Here is a 27,261-nt window from a genome sequence, read left to right on the forward strand (position 1 = left end):
TTTTCTTTATCGTTCCTTATGGGAGACCCAAACCATGGGACGTTCCAAAGCAGTCCATGGGTGGGAAATAAACCAACTGAGAAGTAGGCAAAACCTAACTTCACAAATGGGCGACAGCCGCCTGAAGAATGCGTCTGCCCAAGCTCGCATCTGCCGAAGCATGAGCATGCACCTGGTAGTGCTTCGAAAAAGTGTGCAGACTGGACCAAGTGGCAGCCTGACAAACCTGCTGAGCCGTAGCCTGGTGCCTGAAAGCCCAGGAGGCACCGACAGCTCTGGTCGAGTGCGCCTTAATCCCTGGCGGGGGAGGCACCTGAGAACACTGGTAGGCATCGGTGATAGCCGACCTGATCCAACGAGCTAGGGTCGGCTTAGAAGCAGCGAGACCCTTGCGCTGACCAGTGGTAAGCACAAAAAGTGAGGTGCACCGCCTAAAAACGGCGGTGCGTGACACATAGATTCGGAGCGCTCGCACCAAATCCAAAGTATGCAACGCCTTCTCAAAGCGATGCACAGGGGCCGGACAAAGAGAAGGCAATGAAATGTCCTGGTTAAGGTGGAAAGGAGACACCACCTTAGGGAGAAAGTCCGGAGTCGGACGAAGAACCACCTTGTCTTGGTGGAACACCAAAAAGGGGGATTCCGAAGAGAGCGCAGCCAAATCAGAAACTCTCCTGAGAGAAGTTATGGCTACTAGAAAAACAACTTTCTGTGAAAGTCTAAACAAGGGAACCTCCCTGAGAGGCTCAAAGGGGGGTTTCTGTAAGGCCGTGAGAACCAGATTAAGGTCCCAGGGATCCAAGGGCCGCCGGTAAGGAGGAATGATAGGAGATGCGCCCTGCATGAAGGTGCGCACCTGGGCCAGTCGGGCGATACGCCGCTGGAACAATACCGACAGAGCCGACACCTGTCCCTTGAGGGAATTGAGGGACAGTCCTAGCTGTAGACCAGACTGTAGAAAAGACAGGATGGTCGGCAAGGAGAACGGCCAAGGGGCATGGTCGGAAGAGCGACACCAGGACAGGAAAATCCTCCAAGTCCTGTGGTATATGTTGGCCGAAGAAGACTTCCGAGCCTGAGTCATGGTGGAGATGACCTCAGAGGGAATGCCTGAAGCCGTCAGGATCCAGGACTCAAGAGCCACGCCGTCAATCTGAGAGCCGCAGAATTCTGGCGGAAGAACGGACCTTGAGAGAGAAGGTCTGGGCGGTCCGGGAGATGCCACGGCACCTCTACGGACAGACGGAGCAGGTCTGGGTAATAAGCTCGCCTGGGCCAGTCCGGAGCAATGAGTATGACTCGACGGCCCTCCATTCTGATCTTGCGCAGAACTCTGGGCAAGAGCGCCAGAGGGGGAAACACATAGGCCAGACGGAACTGAGACCAATCTTGAACCAGTGCGTCTGCTGCGAAGGCCTGAGGATCGTGGGAGCGAGCCATGTAAACCGGAACCTTGTTGTTGTGCCGGGATGCCATTAGATCCACTTCCGGAGTGCCCCACTTGCGGCAGATTGATCTGAACACTGACGGATGCAGGGCCCACTCGCCGCTGTCCACGGTTTGACGGCTGAGGTAATCGGCCTCCCAGTTTTCCACGCCTGGGATGTGGACTGCAGATATGGTGGACTTGGAGTCCTCCGTCCACTGGAGAATTCGTTGAACCTCCAACATCGCCAGACGGCAGTGAGTCCCGCCATGGTGATTGATGTAGGCAACCGCTGTCGCGTTGTCCGACTGAACTCGAATGTGCCTGCCCGCCAACAGGTGGTGAAAGGCTAGGAGAGCTAGAAACACAGCTCTGATCTCCAGCACATTGATCGAGAGGGCTGATTCGGACGGAGTCCAAGTGCCCTGTGCTCGGTGATGGAGAAATACTGCTCCCCAACCGGAGAGGCTGGCATCCGTGGTGAGGATCACCCAGGACGGAGTCAGGAAGGAGTGTCCCTGTGACAGAGAGAGGGGCCGAAGCCACCACTGAAGGGAGCTCCTGGTCTGTGACGACAGAGCCACCAGCCTGTGCAAGGAAGAGATCCGCTTGTCCCAACAGCGGAGAATGTCCAGCTGCAGGGGACGAAGATGGAACTGGGCAAAGGGAACCGCTTCCATTGACGCCACCATCTGACCCAGCACCTGCATGAGGTGTCTGATGGAATGACGGCGGTGCCTCAGCAGAGAGCGCACCGCCAGCCGAAGGGACTGCTGTTTGACTAAGGGCAACTTGACAAGTGCCGGCAGAGTCTCGAATTGCATCCCTAGGTACAAAAGCACCTGGGTCGGGGTCAGAGTGGACTTGGGCAGGTTGACAAGCCACCCGAACTGAACTAGCGTGGCGAGAGTGAGAGAGACACTCCGCTGGCAGTCTGCACTGGATGAGGCCTTGACTAGAAGGTCGTCCAGGTAAGGAATCACTGCCAACCCCTGGAGGTGCAGGACCGCAACCACTGCTGCCATGACCTTGGTGAATACTCGAGGAGCCGTGGCTAAGCCGAAGGGGAGAGCCACGAATTGGAAATGTTCCTTTCCGATTGCAAAGCGTAGCCAACGCTGGTGTGAAACCGCAATAGGCACATGCAGATAGGCATCTCTGATGTCGATGGATGCCAGAAAATCTCCTTGGGTCATTGAGGCAATGACCGATCTCAGAGATTCCATGCGAAAGTGCCGCACCTGAACATGCTTGTTGAGAAGCTTGAGATCCAGGATGGGCCGGAAGGAACCGTCCTTTTTGGGGACTAGAAAGAGGTTTGAGTAGAAACCGCTGAACCGTTCCCGGGCGGGAACAGGAACAATTACACCGTTGGCCTGCAGGGATGCCACGGCCTGAGAGAAGGTGGCGGCTTTGGAGCAGGGGGGGGGTGGACAGAAAAAATCTGTTTGGCGGGCTGGAAGAGAATTCTATCCTGTAGCCGTGGGAGATGATATCCCGCACCCACTGATCGGAGACGTGTTGAAACCACACGTCGCCAAAGTGGGAGAGCCTGCCACCGACCAAGGACGTTGCTGGCGCAGCCAGATAGTCAAGAGGAGGCTGCCTTAGTGGCAGCGGCTCCCCCGGTCTTTTGAGGACGCGGCTTTGCGCGCCAGTTGGGTTTACGATCCTTGGCTGCGGTAGTGGACGAGGTCGAGGGCTTAGAGGATGACCAGTTAGAGGAACGAAAGGAACGAAACCTCGATTGGTTCCTGCCCTGGACAGGTTTCTTGGCTTTAGTTTGTGGCAAGGAAGTACTCTTCCCGCCAGTAGCTTCCTTAATTATGTCATCCAGCTGTTCCCCAAACAGCCGGGACCCAGCAAAAGGGAGACTCGCAAGGAACTTCTTAGAGGAAGCGTCTGCTTTCCACTCTCGAAGCCACAAGATCCTGCGGATCGCGAGGGAGTTAGCGGAGGCCACCGCCGTGCGGTGAGAAGCCTCCAGGATGGCAGACATGGCGTAGGATGCAAAAGCCGAAGCTTGAGAAGTTAAGGCATCCGTCTCAGGAATAGAGTCCCTGGTGAGGGAATGCATCTCCGCCAGAGAGGCAGAGACTGCCTTAAGAGCCCACACTGCCGCAAAAGACGGGGAGAACGAGGCTCCTGCCGCCTCATATACAGACTTGGCCAGAAGGTCAACCTGGCGGTCAGTGGGATCCTTAAGAGAAGTGCCATCAGCCACAGCTACGACTGTGCGGGCTGAGATTCTGGACACCGGAGGGTCTACCTTTGGGGACTGTGCCCATTCCTTAACCACCTCTGGTGGAAAAGGAAAACGGTCATCTGAACTACGCTTCGGAAAACGTTTGTCAGGACAGGCCCTGGGCTTGGTAACAGTGGTGTGAAAGCTGGAGTGGTTAAAAAACATACTCTGAGGTTTCTTAGGAGAGGTAAACTGGTGTACCTCTACCAGAGAGGGTTGTTCCTCTGACTCTTGTGGGTTGAGGTTCAGTACGGAGTTAATGGACGCAATCAAGTCACTGACATCCGCATCACCCTCAGACAAGTCAATGGGGTACATAGAAGTAGCGTCTGAGCCCACGGTAAGCGAGTCCTCCTCGCCCTGCACCTCGGCTCGTGAATCAGAGCCGTGGGACAAGGAAGGAGAAGGGTCCCTGCATCTCCGTTTAGGGGGACGGGGTCCTAGGACATGCTCTGAGAGCTCTGCAGAGCTCGGAGCAGCAGAGGCACCCTGAGAAGGGGGCTGATGCATGGACAGCAGTGTCCGGGACAACTGCCCCATGGAGTCGGCAAAAGACTGGGAAATAGCTTGTGAGAATGAAGCTACCCAAGCCGGGGGTTCAGCCACCGGGGCCGGAGCAGCCAGAGGGACCCCTGAGGAGGCTCCAGGCTGAGACACAACCATATTAGCACAGGCATCACAATGTGGGTATGTGCTTGGCTCTGGCAGAATGAGCTTACAAGCAGTGCATATAGCGTACATGTTTGCAGCCTTACTTCGGGTGACAGACATGCTGCTGAGGTGGCAGCTCTGCAGCAAGAATACACTCGTATAGAATGCCCTGAGAGTGTATAATAAAAAGCCCACAACCAGAGGTTGTGGCTTACCAGCCCGCTCTCTGTGTGCCCTCCGGATTCCACAGCTCCAAGCCCCAGTGAAGCGTCAGCCTTCCTAAACAGCAGCAGCTGCAGCATCCAGCGCCGTCAGTGTAGAACGCTGAGAAAATGGCGCTGGGAGGAGGAGGGGGGGCGTGTATTAGCCCAAGAGCGGGAAAACGGAGGGCCCGGGAGAGATACAGGGGAGGAAACATCTCCCCAGAGAGGAGTGTCCTCCCCTGCTGGCCGAGCGGTGGGCGGCGCCACGCTATGTATACTGTATGCATGACATGCAGAGGAGCCGAAACCGAAACTAGGCCCAAACTGAAGCCGGGGCCTAGATTTTAAAGTGCGGCCGACGAGCAGGCACCTTCGGCGCGGTTCTCAGGGGAAACCCCCAGAACCGGCCGGAATTTACAGTAACGATACAAAACATACTGTCCCCCTAGTAAAAACACCCGGGACCCCTGAAAAAACGTCTCAATACTTAGCTTTGAGACGCAGGGCCATGTCCCTGGAGAGGGGGGTAAATGCTCCTTCCAGCAGGAACCAGACAGGGCTGCGGATGGAGACCGGTCTTCTGCAAGCAGAGAGGACCGTGGAGGCTCCCACTTCAAACCAGAGCCTCGACAGAGGATGTGAAGGAGCGCGGCATGTGAAGGCTCCAGCCTTATAAAGTCAACCTTAACAGCACCCCGACAGAGTGGGGTGTGAAGGGACATGCCGGGAGTCCAGACTGGACCCGCTTTTCTTCCAAATCTTTAAAATTAAAAATAAAAAATCAGAGAATGCATGTGTGTGTGTGACCTCCTGAAACACAAAGCATTGAACTGGTTAGATTGTCATCCAGGGGGTGTATATAGCCCGGAGGGAGGAGCTACACGTTTGAGTGTAGTACTTTGTGTGTCCTCCGGAGGCAGAAGCTATACACCCATGGTTTGGGTCTCCCATAAGGAACGATAAAGAAAAGTCATTTTATCAGAGCTACAGCAAGGAGCCCAGTAAGTGACACGGCAGTGAAATCAGGATCTCTGTCCATATTTTATAATACTCTCAGATTAGCCAACAAAAAACCTGGTGGCAGATTCCCTTTAACCCCTTCACAACCGGCCGATTTTTCGCTTTCCGTTTTTTTTTTTCGCCATTCTTTTTCTGAGAGACGTAACTTTTTTATTTTTCAGTCAATATGGTCATGTGAGGGCTCATTTTTTGCGGAACGAGCTGTACTTTTAAATGAAACCATCAGTTTTAGGCTATGTGTCCACGTTGCTTTTTACCTGCTTTTTACCTGCTTTTTTGCTGCTTTTTCAACTGCAGCGTTTAATACCAAAATGGATGTGTTCTGCTTTTCAAGCAAAGTCTATGGGAATTTGGGTTTCTTGTGCCCACTATGCAGTTCAAACTGCAGCCTTTTTCAGGCAGAACTTTGGACAAAAACTAAGCTTTGCAGTGCAAAACCCAAATGGCAAAAACAATTGCATGTCAATTGTTTTTGCCATTTGCGTTTTGAGCTGCAAAGCTGAGTTTTTGTCTAAATTTCTGCCTGAAAAAGGCTGCAGTTTGAACTGCATAGTGGGCACAAGAAACCCAAATTCCCATAGACTTTGCTTGAAAAGCAGAACACATCCATTTTGGCATTAAATGCTGCAGTTGAAAAAGCAGCAAAAAAGCAGGTAAAAAGCAGGTAAAAAGCAACGTGGACACATAGCCTTACCATATAGTGTACTAGAAAACGGCAAAAAAATTCCAAATGCAGAAAAATTGCAAAAAAAAGTGCGATAGCACTATGGTTTATGAGATATTTTATTCACTGTGTTCACTATATGGTAAAACTGATGTGTGGGTGTGATGCCTCAGGTCTGTGCGAGTTCATAGACACCAAACATGTATAGGTTTACTTTTATATAAGGGGTTAAAAAAAAAATCGGAAGTTTGTCCGAAAAAAGTGGCGCACGTTTTACGCCATATTCCGTGACCCGTAGCGTTCTCATTTTTCGGGATCTATGGCTCAATGATGGCTTATTTTTTGCGTCTCGAGCTGACGTTTTTAATGGTACCATTTTTGCGCAGATGCTACGTTTTGATCGCCTCTTATTGCATTTTGCGCAAAAGTTGAGGCGACAAAAAAACATCGTTTCGGCGTTTGGAATTTTTTGCCGCTACGCCGTATACTGATCAGATTAATTGATTTTATATTTTGATAGATCGGGCGTTTCTGAACGCGGCGATACCAAATGTGTGTATATTTTTTATTTTTTTAACCCTTTAATTTTCAATGGGGCGAATGGGGGGTGATTTGAACTTTTAGGTTTTTTTTTAAATTTTTTAAAACTTTTTTTTTAACTTTTTTTTTTTATTTTTACCAGTCCCCCTAGGGGGCTATTGCAATCAGCATTCCGATCGCTCTGCAGTATCTGCTGATCACAGATACACAGCTGTAAACAGCAGATACACTCTCTTTCTCTTTTGCTGTGCCGCTGGCACAGTGAAAGTGAAGGCAAGTCAGGTGTAGTACAGGAGTCATCACATGACCCTGTGCTACCATGACAACTATCGGGAGTCACGTGATCGCGTCACGTGACTTCCGGTATCGGGCGGTAAGTAAATGTTTACCGCGATCACGCTTATAATGGCGCTGTCACATATTGACAGCGCCATATAAGGGGTTAAACGGCACGAGCAGATAACGATTCTGCTCGTGCCTAGCAGGCACACATCTCAGCTGTGAAAATCAGCTGAGATGTGTGCCGATCGCAGCATGATGCCGCCGGAGGGCCGCGGGCAGTAACATTATGACATTTAGGACGTAATTTTACTGCCCGCGGTCGTTAAGGGGTTAAAAGGGAATCTGTCAGAAGGATCAACTCTCCTAAGCCATCAATATGGACATGTAGGTCATAAAGTTAAATCAAATGATACCTTAATATCTGTGTTATGATGTCTTATTCTTGAGAAAATTAGCTGATAAGATCTATGGGCCGGTCAGTGGTCTCTCTGAGACTTGGACTCCTGAGCTTATTTTAAATGAAATGGGGCGTTACCAGTGTGAGACATAGATCAAGAGAGCAGACTGTCAGTCATTACATGTCTCACACTGGTAACTCCACTTTTCATTTAAAATGAGCTCTGGTGGGAGATACTCAGAGGGATCAGTGTCCAGCCCATAGATCATAGCAGCTCATTTAGAAATTAGAATAAGGTGGATTTCTCTGGAATAAGACATTGTATTGCAGATATCAAGGTATCATTGTATTCAGATTCTTATGACCTACATATAGATGGCTTAGGAGGGTTCATCCTACTGACAGACTGACTGTAAAGAAGTAGTAGCCATGTATTATTGTTGAAAACTGATACACTCTACTTGCATTGTAATAAATTGACTTTTAATGATTAATAATGACACCCAGTTATAAGACATCATACGAAAAACCTAAGTTCAGCCTTTGTGGCCAGATCACAAAAAAATGCAATAACTGTACAGTGAAACCTTGGTTAACGTGAACAATCTGTTCTGGGACTGTGCTTGTTAACCAAGTTACTCGACTAGCAAAGCAAGATTTCCCATAGGAAATCATTGCAATGCAGACAATTCGTTCCACAACTTGTTAAATGTCCCACCCTGGTCCCCTATTGTGCCATTCCACACATGCACAAACACGTACAAACACACACAAACACCTACAAACACACACAAACACCTACAAACACCTACAAACACAAACATATTTTGCTCACCTTACCTTCCGTTCTATCGCCGGCCTCCTGGATCTTGCAGTTCGCCGGTACAGGATATGTATCGGGTAACCATCGCGACGAGGGAGAAACGTCCGCTGCCAGCGCGCTGACGTCAAGGCAGGAGTTGCTTGCCTCTGATTGGTCAGCGCACTGCTTTTGAGTAGCGGTGACAGAGGAAGTTCCTCCCACGTCGTGATGGTTACCGATACACATCTTGTAGCGGCGAACTACAAAGAAGGGAATTTTGTTACTTACCGTAAATTCCTTTTCTTCTAGCTCCTATTGGGAGACCCAGACGATTGGGTGTATAGCACTGCCTCCGGAGGCCACACAAAGCAATTACACTAAAAAGTGTAAGGCCCCTCCCCTTCTGGCTATACACCCCCAGTGGGATCACTGGCTCACCAGTTTTAGTGCAAAAGCAAGAAGGAGGAAAGCCAATAACTGGTTTAAACAAATTCACTCCGAAGTAACGTCGGAGAACTGAAAACCATTCAACATGAACAACATGTGTACCCGAAAAACAACCAAAAATCCCGAAGGACAACAGGGCGGGTGCTGGGTCTCCCAATAGGAGCTAGAAGAAAAGGAATTTACGGTAAGTAACAAAATTCCCTTCTTCTTCGGCGCTCCATTGGGAGACCCAGACGATTGGGACGTCCAAAAGCTGTCCCTGGGTGGGTAAAGAAATACCTCATGTTAGAGCTGCAAAGACAGCCCTCCCCTACGGGGAGGCAACTGCCGCCTGCAGGACTCTTCTACCTAGGCTGGCGTCCGCCGAAGCATAGGTATGCACCTGATAATGTTTGGTGAAAGTGTGCAGACTCGACCAGGTAGCTGCCTGGCACACCTGTTGAGCCGTAGCCTGGTGTCGTAATGCCCAGGACGCACCCACGGCTCTGGTAGAATGGGCCTTCAGCCCTGATGGAACCGGAAGCCCAGCAGAACGGTAGGCTTCAAGAATTGGTTCTTTGATCCATCGAGCCAGGGTGGCCTTGGAAGCCTGCGACCCTTTGCGCTTACCAGCGACAAAGACAAAGAGTGCATCCGAACGGCGCAGGGGCGCCGTGCGGGAAATGTAGATTCTGAGTGCTCTCACCAGATCTAACAAATGTAAATCCTTCTCATAGCGATGAACTGCATGAGGACAAAAAGAAGGCAAAGAGATATCCTGATTAAGATGAAAAGAGGATACCACCTTCGGGAGAAACTCCTGAATGGGTCGCAGAACTACCTTGTCCTGGTGGAAGACCAGGAAGGGAGCCTTGGATGACAGCGCTGCTAGCTCAGACACTCTCCGAAGAGATGTGATCGCTACCAGAAAAGCCACTTTCTGTGATAGTCTAGAAAGTGAAACCTCCCTCAGAGGCTCGAAGAGCGGCTTCTGGAGGGCAACCAGTACCCTGTTCAGATCCCATGGATCTAACGGCCGCTTGTACGGGGGTACGATATGACAAACCCCCTGCAGGAACGTGCCTACCTTAGACAGTCGTACTAGACGCTTCTGAAAAAAGACGGATAGCGCCGAGACTTGCCCTTTAAGGGAGCCGAGCGACAAACCTTTTTCTAACCCAGATTGCAGGAAAGAAAGAAATGTAGGCAATGCAAATGGCCAGGGAGACACTCCCTGAGCAGAGCACCAGGATAAGAATAGCCTCCACGTTCTGTGGTAGATCTTAGCGGACGTGGGCTTCCTAGCCTGTCTCATGGTGGCAACGACCCCTTGGGATAATCCTGAAGACGCTAGGATCCAGGACTCAATGGCCACACAGTCAGGTTCAGGGCCGCAGAATTCCGATGGAAAAACGGCCCTTGGGACAGCAAGTCTGGTCGGTCTGGTAGTGCCCACGGTTGGCCGACCGTGAGATGCCACAGATCCGGATACCACGCCCTCCTTGGCCAGTCTGGGGCGACGAGTATGACGCGGCTGCAGTCGGATCTGATCTTGCGTAGCACCCTGGGCAAGAGTGCCAGAGGTGGAAACACATAAGGGAGCCGGAACTGCGACCAATCTTGCACTAAGGCGTCTGCCGCCAGAGCTCTGTGATCGCGAGACCGTGCCATGAAGGTTGGGACCTTGTTGTTGTGCCGGGACGCCATTAAGTCGACGTCCGGCCTTCCCCAGCGGCGACAGATTTCCTGAAACACGTCCGGGTGAAGGGACCATTCCCCTGCGTCCATGCCCTGGCGACTGAGGAAGTCTGCTTCCCAGTTTTCTACGCCGGGGATGTGAACTGCGGATATGGTGGAGGCCGTGGCTTCCACCCACATCAGAATCCGCCGGACTTCCTGGAAGGCTTGCCGACTGCGTGTCCCCCCTTGGTGGTTGATGTATGCCACCGCTGTGGAGTTGTCCGACTGAATTCGGATCTGCCTTCCTTCCAGCCACTGCTGGAAGGCTAGTAGGGCAAGATACACTGCTCTGATTTCCAGAACATTGATCTGAAGGGTGGACTCCTGCTGGGTCCACGTACCCTGAGCCCTGTGGTGGAGAAAAACTGCTCCCCACCCTGACAGACTCGCGTCTGTCGTGACCACCGCCCAGGATGGTGGTAGGAAGGATCTTCCCTGTGATAATGAGGTGGGAAGAAGCCACCACTGCAGAGAGTCCTTGGCCGTCTGGGAAAGGGAGACTTTCCTGTCCAGGGATGTTGACTTCCCGTCCCATTGGCGGAGAATGTCCCATTGAAGTGGGCGCAGATGAAACTGCGCAAACGGAACCGCCTCCATTGCCGCCACCATCTTCCCGAGGAAGTGCATGAGGCGTCTTAAGGAGTGCGACTGACTTTGAAGGAGAGCCTGCACCCCAGTCTGTAGTGACCGCTGCTTGTCCAGCGGAAGTTTCACTATCGCTGAGAGAGTATGAAACTCCATGCCAAGATACGTCAGTGATTGGGTCGGTAACAGATTTGACTTTGAGAAGTTGATGATCCACCCGAACGTCTGGAGAGTCTCCAGTGCAACGTTCAGGCTGAGTTGGCATGCCTCCTGAGAGGGTGCCTTGACAAGTAGATCGTCCAAGTAAGGGATCACAGAGTGTCCCTGAGAGTGCAAGACTGCTACCACTGCCGCCATGACCTTGGTGAACACCCGTGGGGCTGTCGCCAGACCAAATGGCAGAGCTACGAACTGAAGATGGTCGTCTCCGATCACGAAGCGTAGAAAGCGTTGGTGCTCTGTAGCAATCGGCACGTGGAGATAAGCATCTTTGATGTCTATTGATGCTAGGAAATCTCCTTGAGACATTGAGGCAATGACTGAGCGGAGGGATTCCATCCGGAACCGCCTGGCGTTCACATGCTTGTTGAGCAGTTTTAGGTCCAGAACAGGACGGAATGAGCCGTCCTTTTTTGGCACCACAAAGAGATTGGAGTAAAAACCTTGTCCTTGTTCCCGAAGAGGAACAGGGACCACCACTCCTTCTGCTCTTAGAGAATGCACCGCCTGCAGAAGGGCATCTGCTCGGTCGGGATGTGGGGAAGTTCTGAAGAACCGAGGCGGAGGACGAGAACTGAACTCTATCCTGTACCCGTGAGACAAAATGTCTGTTACCCACCGGTCTTTGACCTGTGGCAGCCAAATGTCGCAAAAGCGGGAGAGCCTGCCACCGACCGAGGATGCGGAAGGAGGCGGCCGAAAGTCATGAGGCAGCCGCCTTGGAAGCGGTACCTCCGGTTGCTTTCTTGGGGCGTGAGTGAGTCCGCCAGGAATCAGAGCTCCTCTGCTCTTTCTGAGTCCCCTTGGACGAGGAGAATTGGGGCTTGCCCGAGCCTCGAAAGGACCGAAACTTTGACTGCCACTTCCTCTGTTGAGGTTTGCTTGATCTGGGCTGGGGTAAGGAAGAGTCCTTACCTTTGGACTGTTTAATGATTTCCGCCAATTGCTCACCAAACAGTCTGTCTCCAGATAATGGCAAGCTGGTTAAACATTTTTTAGAAGCAGAATCTGCTTTCCATTCTTTTAACCACAAGGCTCTGCGCAAAACTACAGAGTTGGCGGATGCCATTGAGGTACGGCTCGTAGAGTCTAGTACCGCATTGATAGCGTAGGTCGCAAACGCAGTCATTTGCGTAGTTAAGGACGCCACTTGCGGCACTGCTGGACTTAAGAAAGAGTCCACCTGTGCCAGACCAGCTGAAATAGCTTGGAGCGCCCACACGGCCGCGAATGCTGGAGCAAACGACGCGCCAATAGCTTCATAGACAGATTTCAACCAAAGGTCCATCTGTCTGTCATTGGCATCTTTAAGCGAAGCCCCATCCTCCACTGCAACTATGGATCTAGCTGCAAGCCTGGATATTGGAGGGTCCACTTTTGGACACTGGGTCCAGCGTTTGACCACGTCAGGGGGAAAGGGATAACGTGTATCCTTCATACGTTTGGAAAAACGCTTGTCCGGATAAGCATGGTGTTTCTGGATTGATTCCCTGAAGTCAGAGTGGTCCAGAAACGTACTCAATTTTCGCTTGGGATACAGGAAATGGAATTTCTCCTGCTGGGCAGCTGCCTCCTCTGCTGAAGGGGCTGGTGGAGAAATATCCAACAGCCTATTGATGGCCGCTATAAGGTCATTTACCATGGCGTCACCATCTGGCGTATCCAAATTGAGTGCGGTGTCAGGACCAGACTCCTGATCACCCACCTCTGTCTCATCATATAGAGACCCTTCTCGCTGAGACCCTGACCCGCGTGACGACGTGGAGGGTCTCTCCCAGCAAGCTCGCTTAGGCGGCCTGGGACTGTCATCAGAGTCAGAGCCCTCAGCCTGTGATGCCTGGGACCCCCTTGAAGTACGGATTAGTTCCAACTGAGGGGGACCTGGGAACATAGCCACAGCAGTGTCCATGGTCTGAGCAACTGGCCTGGACTGCAAGGTCTCCAGGATTTTTGTCATAGTCACAGACATTTTATCAGCAAAGACTGCAAATTCTGTCCCCGTCACCGGGGCAGGGTTCACAGGCGTCTCAGCCTGGGCTACCACCACCATATGCTCTGGCTGACGAAGTGCCACTGGGACTGAACATTGCACACAATGAGAGTCGTTGGAGCCTGCTGGTAGATTAGCCCCACATGCTGTACAAGCAGTGTATACAGCCCGTGCCTTGGCACCCTTGCGTTTTGTGGATGACATGTTGCTGTCTCCTCAGAGCAATATAGGGGTATACAGCCAAGAAGCGACCGTACAGTGCAGTATATATATATATATATATCTGGTACAGGAAAAAGTACACCAATACACACTGTGGCACTAGTGGGGCCAGCACTAATGTGCTGCTTACCGCCCGCTAACGCGGGTGTGTGGTCGCCAGAAATCCCTAGTCTGGGTCTCCCAGAGCCTGTGTCCGTCCTCCAGCCAGACTGCATGCAGGAATGGCTGCCGGCGTCCTGTGGAGGGGGGGGCGGGCCCTGGGCGTGCTCAGACCAAAAGCGGGAAACCTGCGTCCCACTGTGCCTAGTGAGAGGGCTGGAGCATGTAAATAAGGCTCCAGCCCTCGGCGCTGACGATTGCACAGCGTCTGTCCCATTCCCTGATTGACAGGGAGGGGGCGGGAACGAAGCGGAGCTAGGCCGCAAAAGCCGGGGACTAAATTTATAAGCGCCGCCGCCGTAAAAGCGCGGTCGGCGCTAAGTCCCCGGCGCACTACAAGTCCCAACCGCGCCGCCGCTCCGAGAGTGGCCGGCGCGGTAGTTCCCAGCACATGAATCCACACAGCTAAGCTGCTGTGACTCAAACCCCAGCGTGGAGCGCTACTGTCCCCGGCGCACTAACACACCCAGCAAGTCTGGCGTGTGCGTGCCTGTCTGTACGGGGACACAGAGTACCTGAAAGTTGCAGGGCCTTGTCCCTGAACGGTACCCCGGCTCCTTATCCAGCAGGTTCAATGGGTCTGTGGACGGAGCCCGGCCTCCGGGCTTGGAGGCCGGTAAGATCCCACTTCCTCAGAGCCCCTCAGGGGGATGGGGAAGGAAAACAGCATGTGGGCTCCCGCCTCCGTACCCGCAATGGGTACCTCAACCTTACACACCACAAGTGGGGTAAGAAGGGAGCATGCTGGGGGCCCCATATGGGCCCTCTTTTCTTCCATCCGACATAGTCAGCAGCTACTGCTGACTAAACAGTGGAGCTATGCGTGGATGTCTGACCTCCTTCGCACAAAGCAGAAAACTGGTGAGCCAGTGATCCCACTGGGGGTGTATAGCCAGAAGGGGAGGGGCCTTACACTTTTTAGTGTAATTGCTTTGTGTGGCCTCCGGAGGCAGTGCTATACACCCAATCGTCTGGGTCTCCCAATGGAGCGCCGAAGAAAACAGTGAGGCCGGCGATGGAACGGAAGGTAAGGTGAGCATAATATGTGTGTGTGTGTGCGGACTATAAGAGCGGGTTAGAGCGCGGTGAATGTACGGAACCGGAAGTGTGTGCGGTGAGTATTTTGCTGGTATGGCAAAGCTTGCTCGTAAGGGGAGTTACAAGTTTACAGCAAGCTTTGCTCGTTAAGCAGAATACTCGCTAACTGGGTTACTCGTTAAGCAAGGTTCCACTGTATTAGAAATGGACTAGAGTGAGACCATTTAATCATAATTCCCTGTAGAACGTCACTGTGATCATTCACTTACTATGAAGTTGACTGAAATGCATCAGCTCCTCTTTGGATAGTTTGGCTTCCTCTGATGGGCTCAGAGATCCCACTTCAGTAAAAGCTAAAATTTGACACATACATAGATGACATCAGTACAATACACCGATGCATTTTATTTGCATGTCTCAAAATTTCAGTCTATACGTACCGGGAGGTATATGCATTTTGAAAAGCAGCTTGAGCCGGTCAGTAAAGCTGCCGTTCACAATGATATCTAGAACATGAAGGGTAAATTAATTACTTTCTGTACTTGTCCTCGAAACTGTGTTATTTACATTAATATTAATCTCACCAAATGCCAATGCAAATTCTTTAAAATTGATGAGACCATCTGAATTTTCATCCAATAAACGGAAGGTCCACAGTGCTAGCGAGTCTACGCTCGGAGAGTAAGCCCAGGGGCTGAGGAGATGGTACAGAGTCCGGAACTGCTGGCAGTCTATGTGATACTGTTCCAGATATGGCAGGCTTGGATCATGGTGGCTTAATATGGCGCTGTTATTCACACTCCAATAACAAGACAAAAAGTGTTCTCTCTTAGAAAAAAAAATGAGAGAAGGTTGTAAATGTAAAGTGAAATAAAAGAAGCTTCATTCTGCAAACTGCAGCACATGGCATCAGATTCCAATATATTACAATCAAACTTGAATTATATACTTGACAGTTACACATAACTAGATGGAGGAGCGACGAGATACGCGATTTATCTATAGTAACTGGATTGTTCACAGGGTTGTCACATGTTGGCCTTAGAGTCTCCTGCTTGATTGACAGGTCAGGCCAGCAGCATGGCTGAGCAACAGGCACGAAGATGTGCCCCTTTATCTTTGGGGAGTGCAGGACTGAAGCAGGCGCGAAGCAGCGATCCGGCCATCTACAGAGCAGTAATTATGAGCTCTATAGCAAAAAGCTTGTAAGTGCACGCTCCTTGCTAGGAGACCGACCACCACTAATAGACAGGGTGACCAGTAACCTAAGCAATGAGCAGTAAACATAAAACTATTGAGAGCGTAGAGGAGTTTTAATGGGGGTAATATGCAAAGTTGCTTGTTTGTACAAAACACTTACATTTTGCCCATTTAAGATCTTGAAAATATCCCTTTAAACATGACCAAACCTGGTGTATTTTGATTTGGACTTAATAGTAGTAGGTCTATGAAGCATGACAGTATTCCCAAGACTGTGGTTCTCCAGCTGTTACAAATTAACATTCTCTAGCATGAAGAAAGTTGTAGTTTCTCAACAGCCTGAAATTGGTCTTAAGTTAAGATCTAAGGGGGTAAGGTTTCACCTTGTGGAGAGTGACACACCAGGTCTAACATGCCAGTATGAGGAGACTTAGGGGTGCTTCACACACAGCGAGCTCGCTGCCGAGATCGCTGCTGAGTCACGCTTTTTGTGACGCAGCAGTGACCTCATTAGCAATCTCGCTGTGTGTGACACTGAGCAGCGATCTGGCCCCTGCTGCGAGATCACTGCTCGTTACACACTGCTCTGGTTCGTTTTCTTCAAAGGCGCTCTCCCGCTGTGACACACAGATCGCTGTGTGTGACAGCGAGAGAGCGACAAATGAAGCGAGCAGGGAGCAGGAGCCGGCGTCTGGCAGCTGCGGTAAGCTGTAACCAGGGTAAACATCGGGTAACCAAGGTGGTTACCCGATATTTACCTTAGTTACCAGCCTCCGCCGATCTCGCTGCCAGCGCCGGCTCCTGCTCTCTGCACATGTAGCTGCATTACACATCGGGTTAATTAACCCGATGTGTACTGTAGCTAGGAGAGCAAGGAGCCAGCGCTAAGCAGTGTGCGCGGCTCCATGCTCTCTGCACATGTAGCTGCATTACACATCGGGTTAATTAACCCGATGTGTACTGTAGCTAGGAGAGCAAGGAGCCAGCGCTCAGTGTGCGCGGCTCCCTGCTCCCTGCACACACAGCTAAGCGGTGTGCGCTGGTAACTAATGTAAACATCGGGTAACCATACCCGATGTTTACCTTAGTTACCAGTCTCCGCAGCTTCCAGACGGCGGCTCCGTGCAAGCGCAGCGTCGCTTGCACGTCGCTGCTGGCTGGGGGCTGTTCACTGGTCGCTGGTGAGATCTGCCTGTTTGACAGCTCACCAGCGTCCATGTAGCGATGCAGCAGCGATCCTGACCAGGTCAGATCGCTGGTCGGATCGCTGCTGCATCGCTATGTGTGAAGGTACCTTTAAACGCCTCGCATGCTCCTCTGGGAAATTTAATGTGCAAATTGACCTCTTCCTCTCTGAAGAGGCAAATTGCATCTTAACTTAAAGAGGTTGTCACCTACTTTTACATTGATGGCCTATCTTTAGGATAGGTCATCAATATCTGATCGGCCGGGGTCCAACACCCAGCACCCCCGTCGATCAGCTGCTCTCGGTGTCTGTTGCAGCCGCAGGTAGCTGGAAATGCTCAGTTCCAGGGCTGCTTTGTCTTCTGATAGTGGCCTCAACCGGGTATTGCACATCTGCCTCCCATTCTAATCAATAGGAGGCAGATGTGCAGTACCTGGCCGCGGCCATTATCAGAAGACGAAGCAGCCCCGAAACTGTGCACTTCTGGCTGCTGTCGCCAGGACCAAGAAGTAATTATCAAAAAAATGGACTGGCTCACTAATATGGTGCTCAGGAGAAAAAAATCCATATATATAGAAGAGACTCCGGCACACAATAATGTATCAATTGTATTGTTATGTTCTATTATATGAATTTCAGTTGTGAAGAAGGCAGTAGCCGAAACGTTACAATTGGATTATCAATTTATGAAAATAAAATACAATTGATACATTATTGTGTGCCGGAGTCTCTTCTATATATATGGATTTTTTTCTCCTGAGCACCATATTAGTGAGCCAGTCCATTTTTTTGATAATTACGACTGATATTTTGGGATTTGAGCTCCTACAGTACCTTTTTTACAAAAAGTGAAGAATGTCTTCCATTACTTTCTCATATAATGATGAACAAACTTCATCTATACATTCGCGAGTGACGACTACAGGTCAATTTCTTTTTACTCCGAGTGAAGAAACTAGGACCAAAGATTATGAACGCTTACTTAAACGACAAACGGCCCTGGAATTACATCTAATTACCTTGGCAGAATACTATAAGGTTAAACGTATCCCACGAGGCTTACGTGTGTCATTACGCCCAACACTTTTTTCGGATAATGTTGATTTTTGTACAATATTTGAACAAATATTGAACAAATGTTCATACGATCTTATGACTTTAACCATCGATTATCTGCATAAAGAATTGGATACCATTTCTAAACAAATCTCTACCATTGAAGGACAACTTGCCAATACTTTTTCTCCTGCTGATTTGAATAATATGAAATCCAAAATGGATTCCACCATTTTGGAATATAAAAAATCCTTGCAAGAACGTAAACGGAATAAATTCACCAGAGACGAAGAGGACTATAAACGTGGTCAAGTCTACAGATGGCGCTGTGGCGAAATACCTCCACGGAGACGATTTCCAATGAGGACGGATTATTCATCCTCAGCCAGTTCAGGCAGTGAGATGGAATCACAAAGCACATCTTTTTTAGGACCAAGACGCACCTTCCAAAAAAGACGAGGAGGGGGAAGAGGGGATATACATCCCGGAGAAAGGATGTCCACGAGATCTCATGTAGGACGGACCTCATTCTCAATATCTCCTCCTATACCTTATCCCCCCTAGAATCTACTGTATTACAGAAAGGCTTAAGTTTTTGCCCTACACCAAATTTTGACACTTTTCGGTTAGAGCAAGAATTGAATAAATTCTACAGATCAGTTAGACTGAAAGTACACTTTAATCAATTGTCTCATGATTCTAGTCCTATTGTCTCGAATACACAAGAATCACAGTTTTCTTTTCGTGATTTGAATATCACAACTCCCAGTAGTTTCATGCCACCAAGGACTTACCATCCAGCTGAGACCTTTATCTCGTTGGTTAAATCTGACATTGATAAATTTACTGATAGAGTCAAAAATGGAGAATTCCATATTAAAAATAATTTAACTCCAGGCAAATCACAGGCTTTACAGTCCCTTAAAAATAATACTTCAATAGTTATCAAACCAGCCGATAAAGGCGGAGCCTTAGTTGTGATGGATAAAAGTTATTATACCTCCGAGATATTGACTCAGCTGGCTGATACGTCCACTTACTTACCTATACAGCGTGACCCATCTAGTGACATTAAAGGAATAATATTGGATAAAATTCATCATTATTCTACTCATGGAGTCATTGATGCGAAACTGGCTAGCTATTTAAATAAAGTGAATCCAGTTATACCGGTGTTTTACACCTTGCCAAAGGTGCATAAAAACTTATGGCAACCACCTGGCCGCCCAATAGTGGCTTCAATTGATTCAATATTATCTCCATTAGCTATTACACTCGATCGTATCTTGACTCCATTGGTATCCAAGACTCCCTCATATATAAGAGATACAGATGATTTCTTACAACAATTGAAATCTTTGGGCCCACTTCCTCCTGATGCACTCCTTGCCACTCTTGATGTCAATTCCTTGTATACTAGTATACAACATGATCTTGGTATACAAGCAATGTCGTGGTTTTTGGAACATTACAGCGATTTTTCTTCATTACAAAAACAATTTTGTCTTGACTTGCTGGATATTGTCTTACATAAAATTTTTTTTCTTTTTCAAGATCAATTTTATTTTCAAACCAAAGGAACAGCTATGGGTTCAAATGTTGCACCACCTTATGCGAATATTTATATGACGCATTTTGAATCCCAATTCGTGTATAATCACCCTTTATTTCAAAATCATATTTTGATGTACAAAAGGTACATTGACGATATATTTATCGTCTTTTCAGGGTCCCAATCTCTTTTTGATGTTTTTTTGAGTCACCTTAATTCTAGAGTTAATGGCTTATCCTTTACCCAACACGTTGATTCATCTAGTATCAATTTTCTTGATACATGTGTACATATGAATCCAAGAGGTATTATTACATCGGATATTTATGTAAAACCGACAGATCGTAATAGCCTGTTACACTATACCAGCAGTCATCCACGACATTTGAAGAATGCGTTACCAATATCTCAACATAAAAGAGTAGCAAGGATTGTTTCTTCCCATGACCAACGACTTAAACGACATAAAGAAACGTCCAATAAATTTTTACAACGTGGTTATCCGTTGCCTATAGTAGATTCTGCATATCATTCTAGTTACAGTTCAACCACCAGAACTAAAAGGGTAGGACCTTTTATAACTTTTGTTAACACATTTCATCCCTTTCATCCTGTTATAAAAGGTATTATTCTTCGACACTGGCAGATATTACGTAATTCTTATCCACAGATAACTGAATTTTCTTCCTCACCTCTTTTCAGTTATAAACGCTCTCCTAATCTCCGAGACATGTTAGTAAGGGCGGATATAGGATCAAAAATTGTCAAATCTAGACAAACTTTCTTATCCACTCCCAAACAGGGTAATTATCCCTGTCTACATTGTCCTCATTGCTCCAACATTATCAAAGGCAATCAATGTACCCATCCTCGCACTGGTAGGGTCTTCTATCTTAAGGACTTTTTCACCTGTGACACGTCATATGTAGTATATCTGATAAAGTGCCCATGCGGTCTCGGATATGTTGGGGAGACAACCCGGCATGTCCGAGACCGCATTGGGAAACATAAATCCACTATTAGATGCAAATTAGTTATGTTGCCCATTCCACACCATTTTATCCAGTGTGGACATATAATTTCCCAGATGCGTTTTCAGGTCTTGGAGCATGTTTCACCTTTGAGACGTGGGGGTGATAGGATTAAGAAACTTAAAGAAAGAGAATCCTATTGGATCCACACCCTTAATACCCTCTCCCCGTTTGGTCTTAATAGAGAATATGAGAATTATTGATATGGGGTCCGTCAGAATTATGGGTGTAACATGTGGGTGTGTGGACGCAATTGGTGCCCACACACTCATATGTGCACATATTATAGGTAGAATTCTTATAATCTAACTGATTGTAGATTTTCCCTTTTTTGTTTATAGAGTTATTGGTGTCATTATCTCCTTAGTATCATATATGACATGTGTTGTCTTATATTACATTGTAGTCCCATAAGTATATACCTGGATGACGGCTAATGTATATAGCTATATGGTTCATTTATAACGATTATGCATATCACTTTATAACTATGTATATATAGAATTAATTGCGGTTTAAGGAAGTCCTATCCATTTTCCCTTTTCTTTTTCAGATGCGTACTTGATAAATCCCGTTTTATAATGAAATTCCGGGAGCCGTAGTTCATTTACTTCTGATTTTCACTTCAGCGCATGCGCGCACTTCCGGGTATACTGCGCACGCGCGGCTTGCATGCCATTCACTCTTATGCGTTCCACTCACACAGGAAATTGTTTAAATTATGCCCGCCCCTTCAGCACATTTAAACCCCAGCGCGATCACTCTATCTCACATTACCCCGTTGATCCTTGGCTAAACAGGTATGTCACGTTCATTCTCCTCGTTAACCCCTTGTTGAGCGGCACTTTGTCACTCTGGACTTTACCTCTATGAGATTCTTTGTGGTTTCTTTTGTTTTCACTACAATCTCTATTTGGTATACTGATAGTATCTTTTTCACCTTATCTTTCTAGCTTTATAGCGGACCACCACCTCCCCTTTGGGTATTATAAGCATATATTATTTGTCAAAATGAAGGTAATGACGCTTTTTATTCTGATTAATTGGTTGGTTTATAACCATGGTTGCTTCTTTTATGCAAATTATGTCCCTGTGGAGTCTACAGATTGACATTAGTGATACGCTCTCTGATATAAACGATATATATGGTTATATTCCTAATAATATATATTAGGATTCCTCTTTGATTTTTGTGATTCCTGAAATTGGGCATTATTATTATTTTTCCAGATACAAATGATTTCATACGTCTGATGTTCCTCTCAGATATTATTCTAATACACCAATTAGGTAAAATAATTTATTATAATATGCTATAAATTACTTGATGGATATCAATATGAAATATGAATATTGGTACTGATTTTTTCTTGTTATGTTCTATTATATGAATTTCAGTTGTGAAGAAGGCAGCAGCCGAAACGTTACAATTGGATTATCAATTTATGAAAATAAAATACAATTGATACATTATTGTGTGCCGGAGTCTCTTCTATATGCCAGGACCAAGAAGAGCTGATTGGTAGGGGTGCGGGGCGTCGAACCCTAGCCGATCAGACATTGATGGCCTAAGGATAAGCCATCAATGTAGAAGTAGTGGACAACCCCTTTAGGAAACATATATATATATATATATATATATATATATATATATATATATATATATATATATATATATATATATATATATATATATATATATATATATATATATATATATATATATATATATTTTTTTTTTTTTTTTTTTACAGGCTAGGGGAGATTTCTGAAGCTAAATGCAACAGGGTTCTGAAGCAATGTGCACCTAAACATCGCCTAGATTTTATTATTTTGTGTTTTAGACACTTTCTGCAGCATGTCTGACCGTGGGGCGCGGTTGTGAATAAAAAGGTGTGCCGTTAAGTGGAAATAAGAGTCTGATAGGCGACATTGGGCCAGAAAGATATTGCCTCACAAAGTCAACCAAGTAAGATGTGGTGTAAACTTTGAATTGATAGTATGAAGATGGGGCAGATTTTTCAGGCTGTATGAACCACTATGATAAATCATATTTACACATATTAAGACTGTCTCGTCTAAGTTTCCATTCTCTGAGGTCTCCTTCACAAATCCATATTTCCGGTATGTGTGACGTTAGTTTTCACACGTACTGGAGACATGGACACATGTAGACCCATTAAAATCAATGGGTCTGTGGACACATCCGTGTTTTCACAATGACCATGTGGAGCACATGCATGTCCGCGTGTTCCACGCAGTGACATGTTCGTTTCCTGCCAGCAGCATGGATGTCACACGGACCGCACACTGATATGATCAGTGTGACATCAGTGTGACACGTACTGGAGAAGAAGGGAATTTTGTTTACTTACCGTAAATTCCTTTTCTTCTAGCTCCAATTGGGAGACCCAGACAATTGGGTGTATAGCTTCTGCCTCCAGAGGCCACACAAAGTATTACACTTAAAAGTGTAAAGCCCCTCCCCTTCTGCCTATACACCCCCCGTGCATCACGGGCTCCTCAGTTTTGGTGCAAAAGCAGGAAGGAGGAAACTTATAAATTGGTCTAAAGTAAATTCAATCCGAAGGAAGTTCGGAAAACTGAAAACCATTCAACATGAACAACATGTGTACACAAAGAACAACAGCCCGAAGGGAACAGGGGCGGGTGCTGGGTCTCCCAATTGGAGCTAGAAGAAAAGGAATTTACGGTAAGTAAACAAAATTCCCTTCTTTGTCGCTCCATTGGGAGACCCAGACAATTGGGACGTCCAAAAGCAGTCCCTGGGTGGGTAAAATAATACCTCGTAATAGAGCCGTAAAACGGCCCCTTCCTACAGGTGGGCAACCGCCGCCTGAAGGACTCGCCTACCTAGGCTGGCATCTGCCGAAGCATAGGTATGCACCTGATAGTGTTTCGTGAAAGTGTGCAGGCTCGACCAGGTAGCCGCCTGACACACCTGCTGAGCCGTAGCCTGGTGCCGCAAAGCCCAGGACGCACCCACGGTTCTGGTAGAATGGGCCTTCAGCCCTGATGGAACCGGAAGCCCAGAAGAACGGTAGGCTTCGAGAATTGGTTCCTTGATCCACCGAGCCAGGGTTGATTTGGAAGCCTGTGACCTTTTACGCTGGCCAGCGACAAGGACAAAGAGTGCATCCGAGCGGCGCAGGGGCGCCGTACGAGAAATGTAGAGTCTGAGTGCTCTCACCAGATCCAACAAGTGCAAATCCTTTTCACATTGGTGAACTGGATGTGGACAAAGAGAAGGTAAGGAGATATCCTGATTGAGATGAAAGGGTGATACCACCTTAGGGAGAAATTCCGGAACCGGCCGCAGAACCACCTTGTCCTGGTGAAACACCAGGAAAGGAGCTTTGCATGACAGCGCTGCTAGCTCAGACACTCTCCGAAGTGATGTGACTGCTACTAGGAAGACCACTTTCTGCGAAAGGCGTGAAAGAGAAATATCCTTCATTGGCTCGAAGGGTGGTTTCTGAAGAGCCATCAGCACCCTGTTCAGATCCCAGGGTTCTAACGGACGCTTGTAAGGAGGGACTATGTGACAAACCCCCTGCAGGAACGTGCGTACCTTTGGAAGTCTGGCTAGGCGCTTCTGGAAAAACACAGAGAGCGCTGAGACTTGTCCCTTAAGGGAGCCGAGCGACAAACCCTTTTCCAATCCGGATTGAAGGAAGGAAAGAAAAGTGGGCAAGGCAAATGGCCAGGGAGTAAAACCCTGATCAGAGCACCAGGATAAGAATATTCTCCACGTCCTGTGGTAGATCTTGGCGGACGTTGGTTTCCTGGCCTGTCTCATAGTGGCAATGACCTCTTGAGATAACCCTGAAGACGCTAGGATCCAGGACTCAATGGCCACACAGTCAGGTTGAGGGCCGCAGAATTCAGATGGAAAAACGGCCCTTGAGACAGCAAGTCTGGTCGGTCTGGTAGTGCCCACGGTTAACCCACCGTGAGATGCCACAGATCCGGGTACCACGACCTCCTCGGCCAGTCTGGAGCGACGAGGATGGCGCGGCGGCAGTCGGACCTGATCTTGCGTAACACTCTGGGCAACAGTGCCAGAGGAGGAAACACATAAGGCAGTTGAAACTGCGACCAATCCTGAACTAATGCGTCTGCCGCCAGAGCTCTATGATCTGTGACGTCCGGCATCCCCCAGCGGCAACAGATCTCTTGAAACACGTCCGGGTGAAGGGACCATTCCCCTGCGTCCATGCCCTGGCGACTGAGAAAGTCTGCTTCCCAGTTTTCTACGCCCGGGATGTGAACTGCGGATATGGTGGATGCTGTGGCTTCCACCCACAGCAGAATCCGCCGGACTTCCTGGAAGGCTTGCCAACTGCGTGTTCCGCCTTGGTGGTTGATGTATGCCACCGCTGTGGAGTTGTCCGACTGAATTCGGATCTGTTTGCCTTTCAGCCACGGCTGGAACGCCTTTAGGGCAAGATACACTGCCCTTATCTCCAGAACATTGATCTGCAGGGAGGACTCTGGCTGAGTCCAGGTACCCTGTGCCCTGTGGTGGAGAAAGACCGCTCCCCACCCTGACAGACTCGCGTCCGTCGTGACCACCGCCCAGGATGGGGGTAGGAAGGATTTCCCCTTCGACAATGAAGTGGGAAGAAGCCACCACCGAAGGGAGGCTTTGGCTGCCTGAGAAAGGGAGACGTTCCTGTCGAGGGACGTCGACTTCCTGTCCCACTTGCGGAGAATGTCCCATTGAAGTGGACGCAGATGAAACTGCGCAAAAGGAACTGCCTCCATTGCTGCCACCATCTTCCCTAGGAAGTGCATGAGGCGCCTCAAGGGGTGTGACTGGCCTTGAAGGAGAGATTGCACCCCTGTCTGTAGTGAACGCTGTTTGTCCAGCGGAAGCTTCACTATCGCTGAGAGAGTATGAAACTCCATGCCGAGATATGTCAGTGATTGGGCCGGTGTCAGATTTGACTTTGGGAAATTGATGATCCACCCGAATCTCTGGAGAGTCTCCAGAGCAATGTTCAGGCTGCGTTGGCATGCCACTCGAGAGGGTGCCTTGACAAGCAGATCGTCTAAGTAAGGGATCACCGAGTGTCCCTGAGAGTGTAGGACTGCTACCACTGTTGCCATGACCTTGGTGAAGACCCGTGGTGCTGTCGCCAGGCCGAAAGGCAGTGCCACGAACTGAAGGTGTTCGTCCCCTATGGCGAAACGCAGGAAGCGCTGATGCTCTGGTGCAATCGGTACGTGGAGATAAGCATCTTTGATGTCGATTGATGCTAGGAAGTCTCCTTGGGACATTGAGGCGATGACGGAGCGGAGCGATTCCATCCGGAACCGCCTGGTTTTTACGCGTTTGTTGAGCAGTTTTAGGTCCAGAACAGGACGGAAAGATCCGTCCTTTTTTGGCACCACAAACAAGTTGGAGTAAAAACCGTGACCCTGTTGCTGAAGAGGAACAGGGATCACCACTCCTTCTGCCTTCAGAGTGCACACCGCCTGAAGAAGAGCATCGGCTCGCTCGGGGGGCGGAGATGTTCTGAAGAAACGAGTCGGAGGACGAGAGCTGAACTCTATCCTGTAACCGTGAGACAGAATGTCTCTCACCCAACGGTCTTGTACCTGTGGCAGCCAGGCGTCGCAAAAGCGGGAGAGCCTGCCACCGACCGAGGATGCGGTGTGAAGAGGCCGAAAGTCATGAGGAGGCCGCTTTAGAAGCGGTTCCTCCGGCGGTCTTTTTAGGACGTGACTTAGACCGCCATGAATCGGAGTTCGTCTGACTCTTCTGTGGCCTGTTGGACGAGGAGAATTGAGACCTGCCCGCGGGCCGAAAGGACCGAAACCTCGATTGTACCTTCCGTTGTTGAGGTCTCTTTGGTTTGGGCTGGGGTAAGGATGAGTCCTTTCCCTTGGATTGTTTAATGATTTCATCCAATCGCTCACCAAACAGGCGGTCGCCAGAAAATGGCAACCCGGTTAAGAACTTTTTGGAAGCAGAGTCTGCCTTCCATTCACGTAGCCACATGGCCCTGCGGACTGCCACCGAATTGGCGGATGCTACCGCCGTACGGCTCGCAGAGTCCAGGACAGCATTAATGGCGTAGGACGCAAACGCCGACGCCTGAGAGGTTAATGACACCACCTGCGGAGCAGAGGCACGTGTGACTGCATTAATCTGCGAGTGACAAGCTGAGATAGCTTGGAGCGCCCATACGGCTGCGAATGCCGGAGCAAAGGACGCACCGATAGCCTCATAGATGGATTTCAACCAGAGCTCCATCTGTCTGTCAGTGGCATCTTTGAGTGAAGCCCCATCTTCCACTGCAACTATGGATCTAGCCGCCAGTCTGGAGACTGGAGGATCCACCTTGGGACACTGAGCCCAACCCTTGACAACGTCAGGGGGGAAGGGATAACGTGTGTCCTTAAGGCGCTTAGAAAAGCGTTTATCTGGACAAGCTCGGTGTTTCTGGACTGCCTCTCTGAAGTCGGAGTGATCCAGAAACGTACTCATTGTACGCTTGGGAAACCTAAAACGGAATTTCTCCTGCTGAGAAGCTGACTCCTCAATTGGAGGCGCTGGGGGAGAAAGCTCCAACACCTGATTGATGGACGCTATAAGGT

At 48.8% G+C, this 27,261-nt stretch overlaps 1 protein-coding gene across 1 annotated transcript in view; it reads right to left on the reverse strand.

The window, feature by feature from the left end:
- Positions 1-27,261, reverse strand: part of TBC1D8B (TBC1 domain family member 8B) — a 133,062-nt gene that overhangs the window by 7,543 nt on the left and 98,258 nt on the right. Inside the window, exons 16-18 of the mRNA XM_075323816.1 lie at positions 15,194-15,437; positions 15,050-15,115; positions 14,879-14,962 (exon numbers count right to left, since the gene is read on the reverse strand). Of these exons, the coding sequence (XP_075179931.1) occupies positions 14,879-14,962; positions 15,050-15,115; positions 15,194-15,437 (394 nt within the window). The remainder of the gene's footprint in view (positions 1-14,878; positions 14,963-15,049; positions 15,116-15,193; positions 15,438-27,261) is intronic.

This window comes from Anomaloglossus baeobatrachus, chromosome 9, assembly GCF_048569485.1.
Source record: "Anomaloglossus baeobatrachus isolate aAnoBae1 chromosome 9, aAnoBae1.hap1, whole genome shotgun sequence".
NCBI classification, from domain to species: domain Eukaryota; kingdom Metazoa; phylum Chordata; class Amphibia; order Anura; family Aromobatidae; genus Anomaloglossus; species Anomaloglossus baeobatrachus.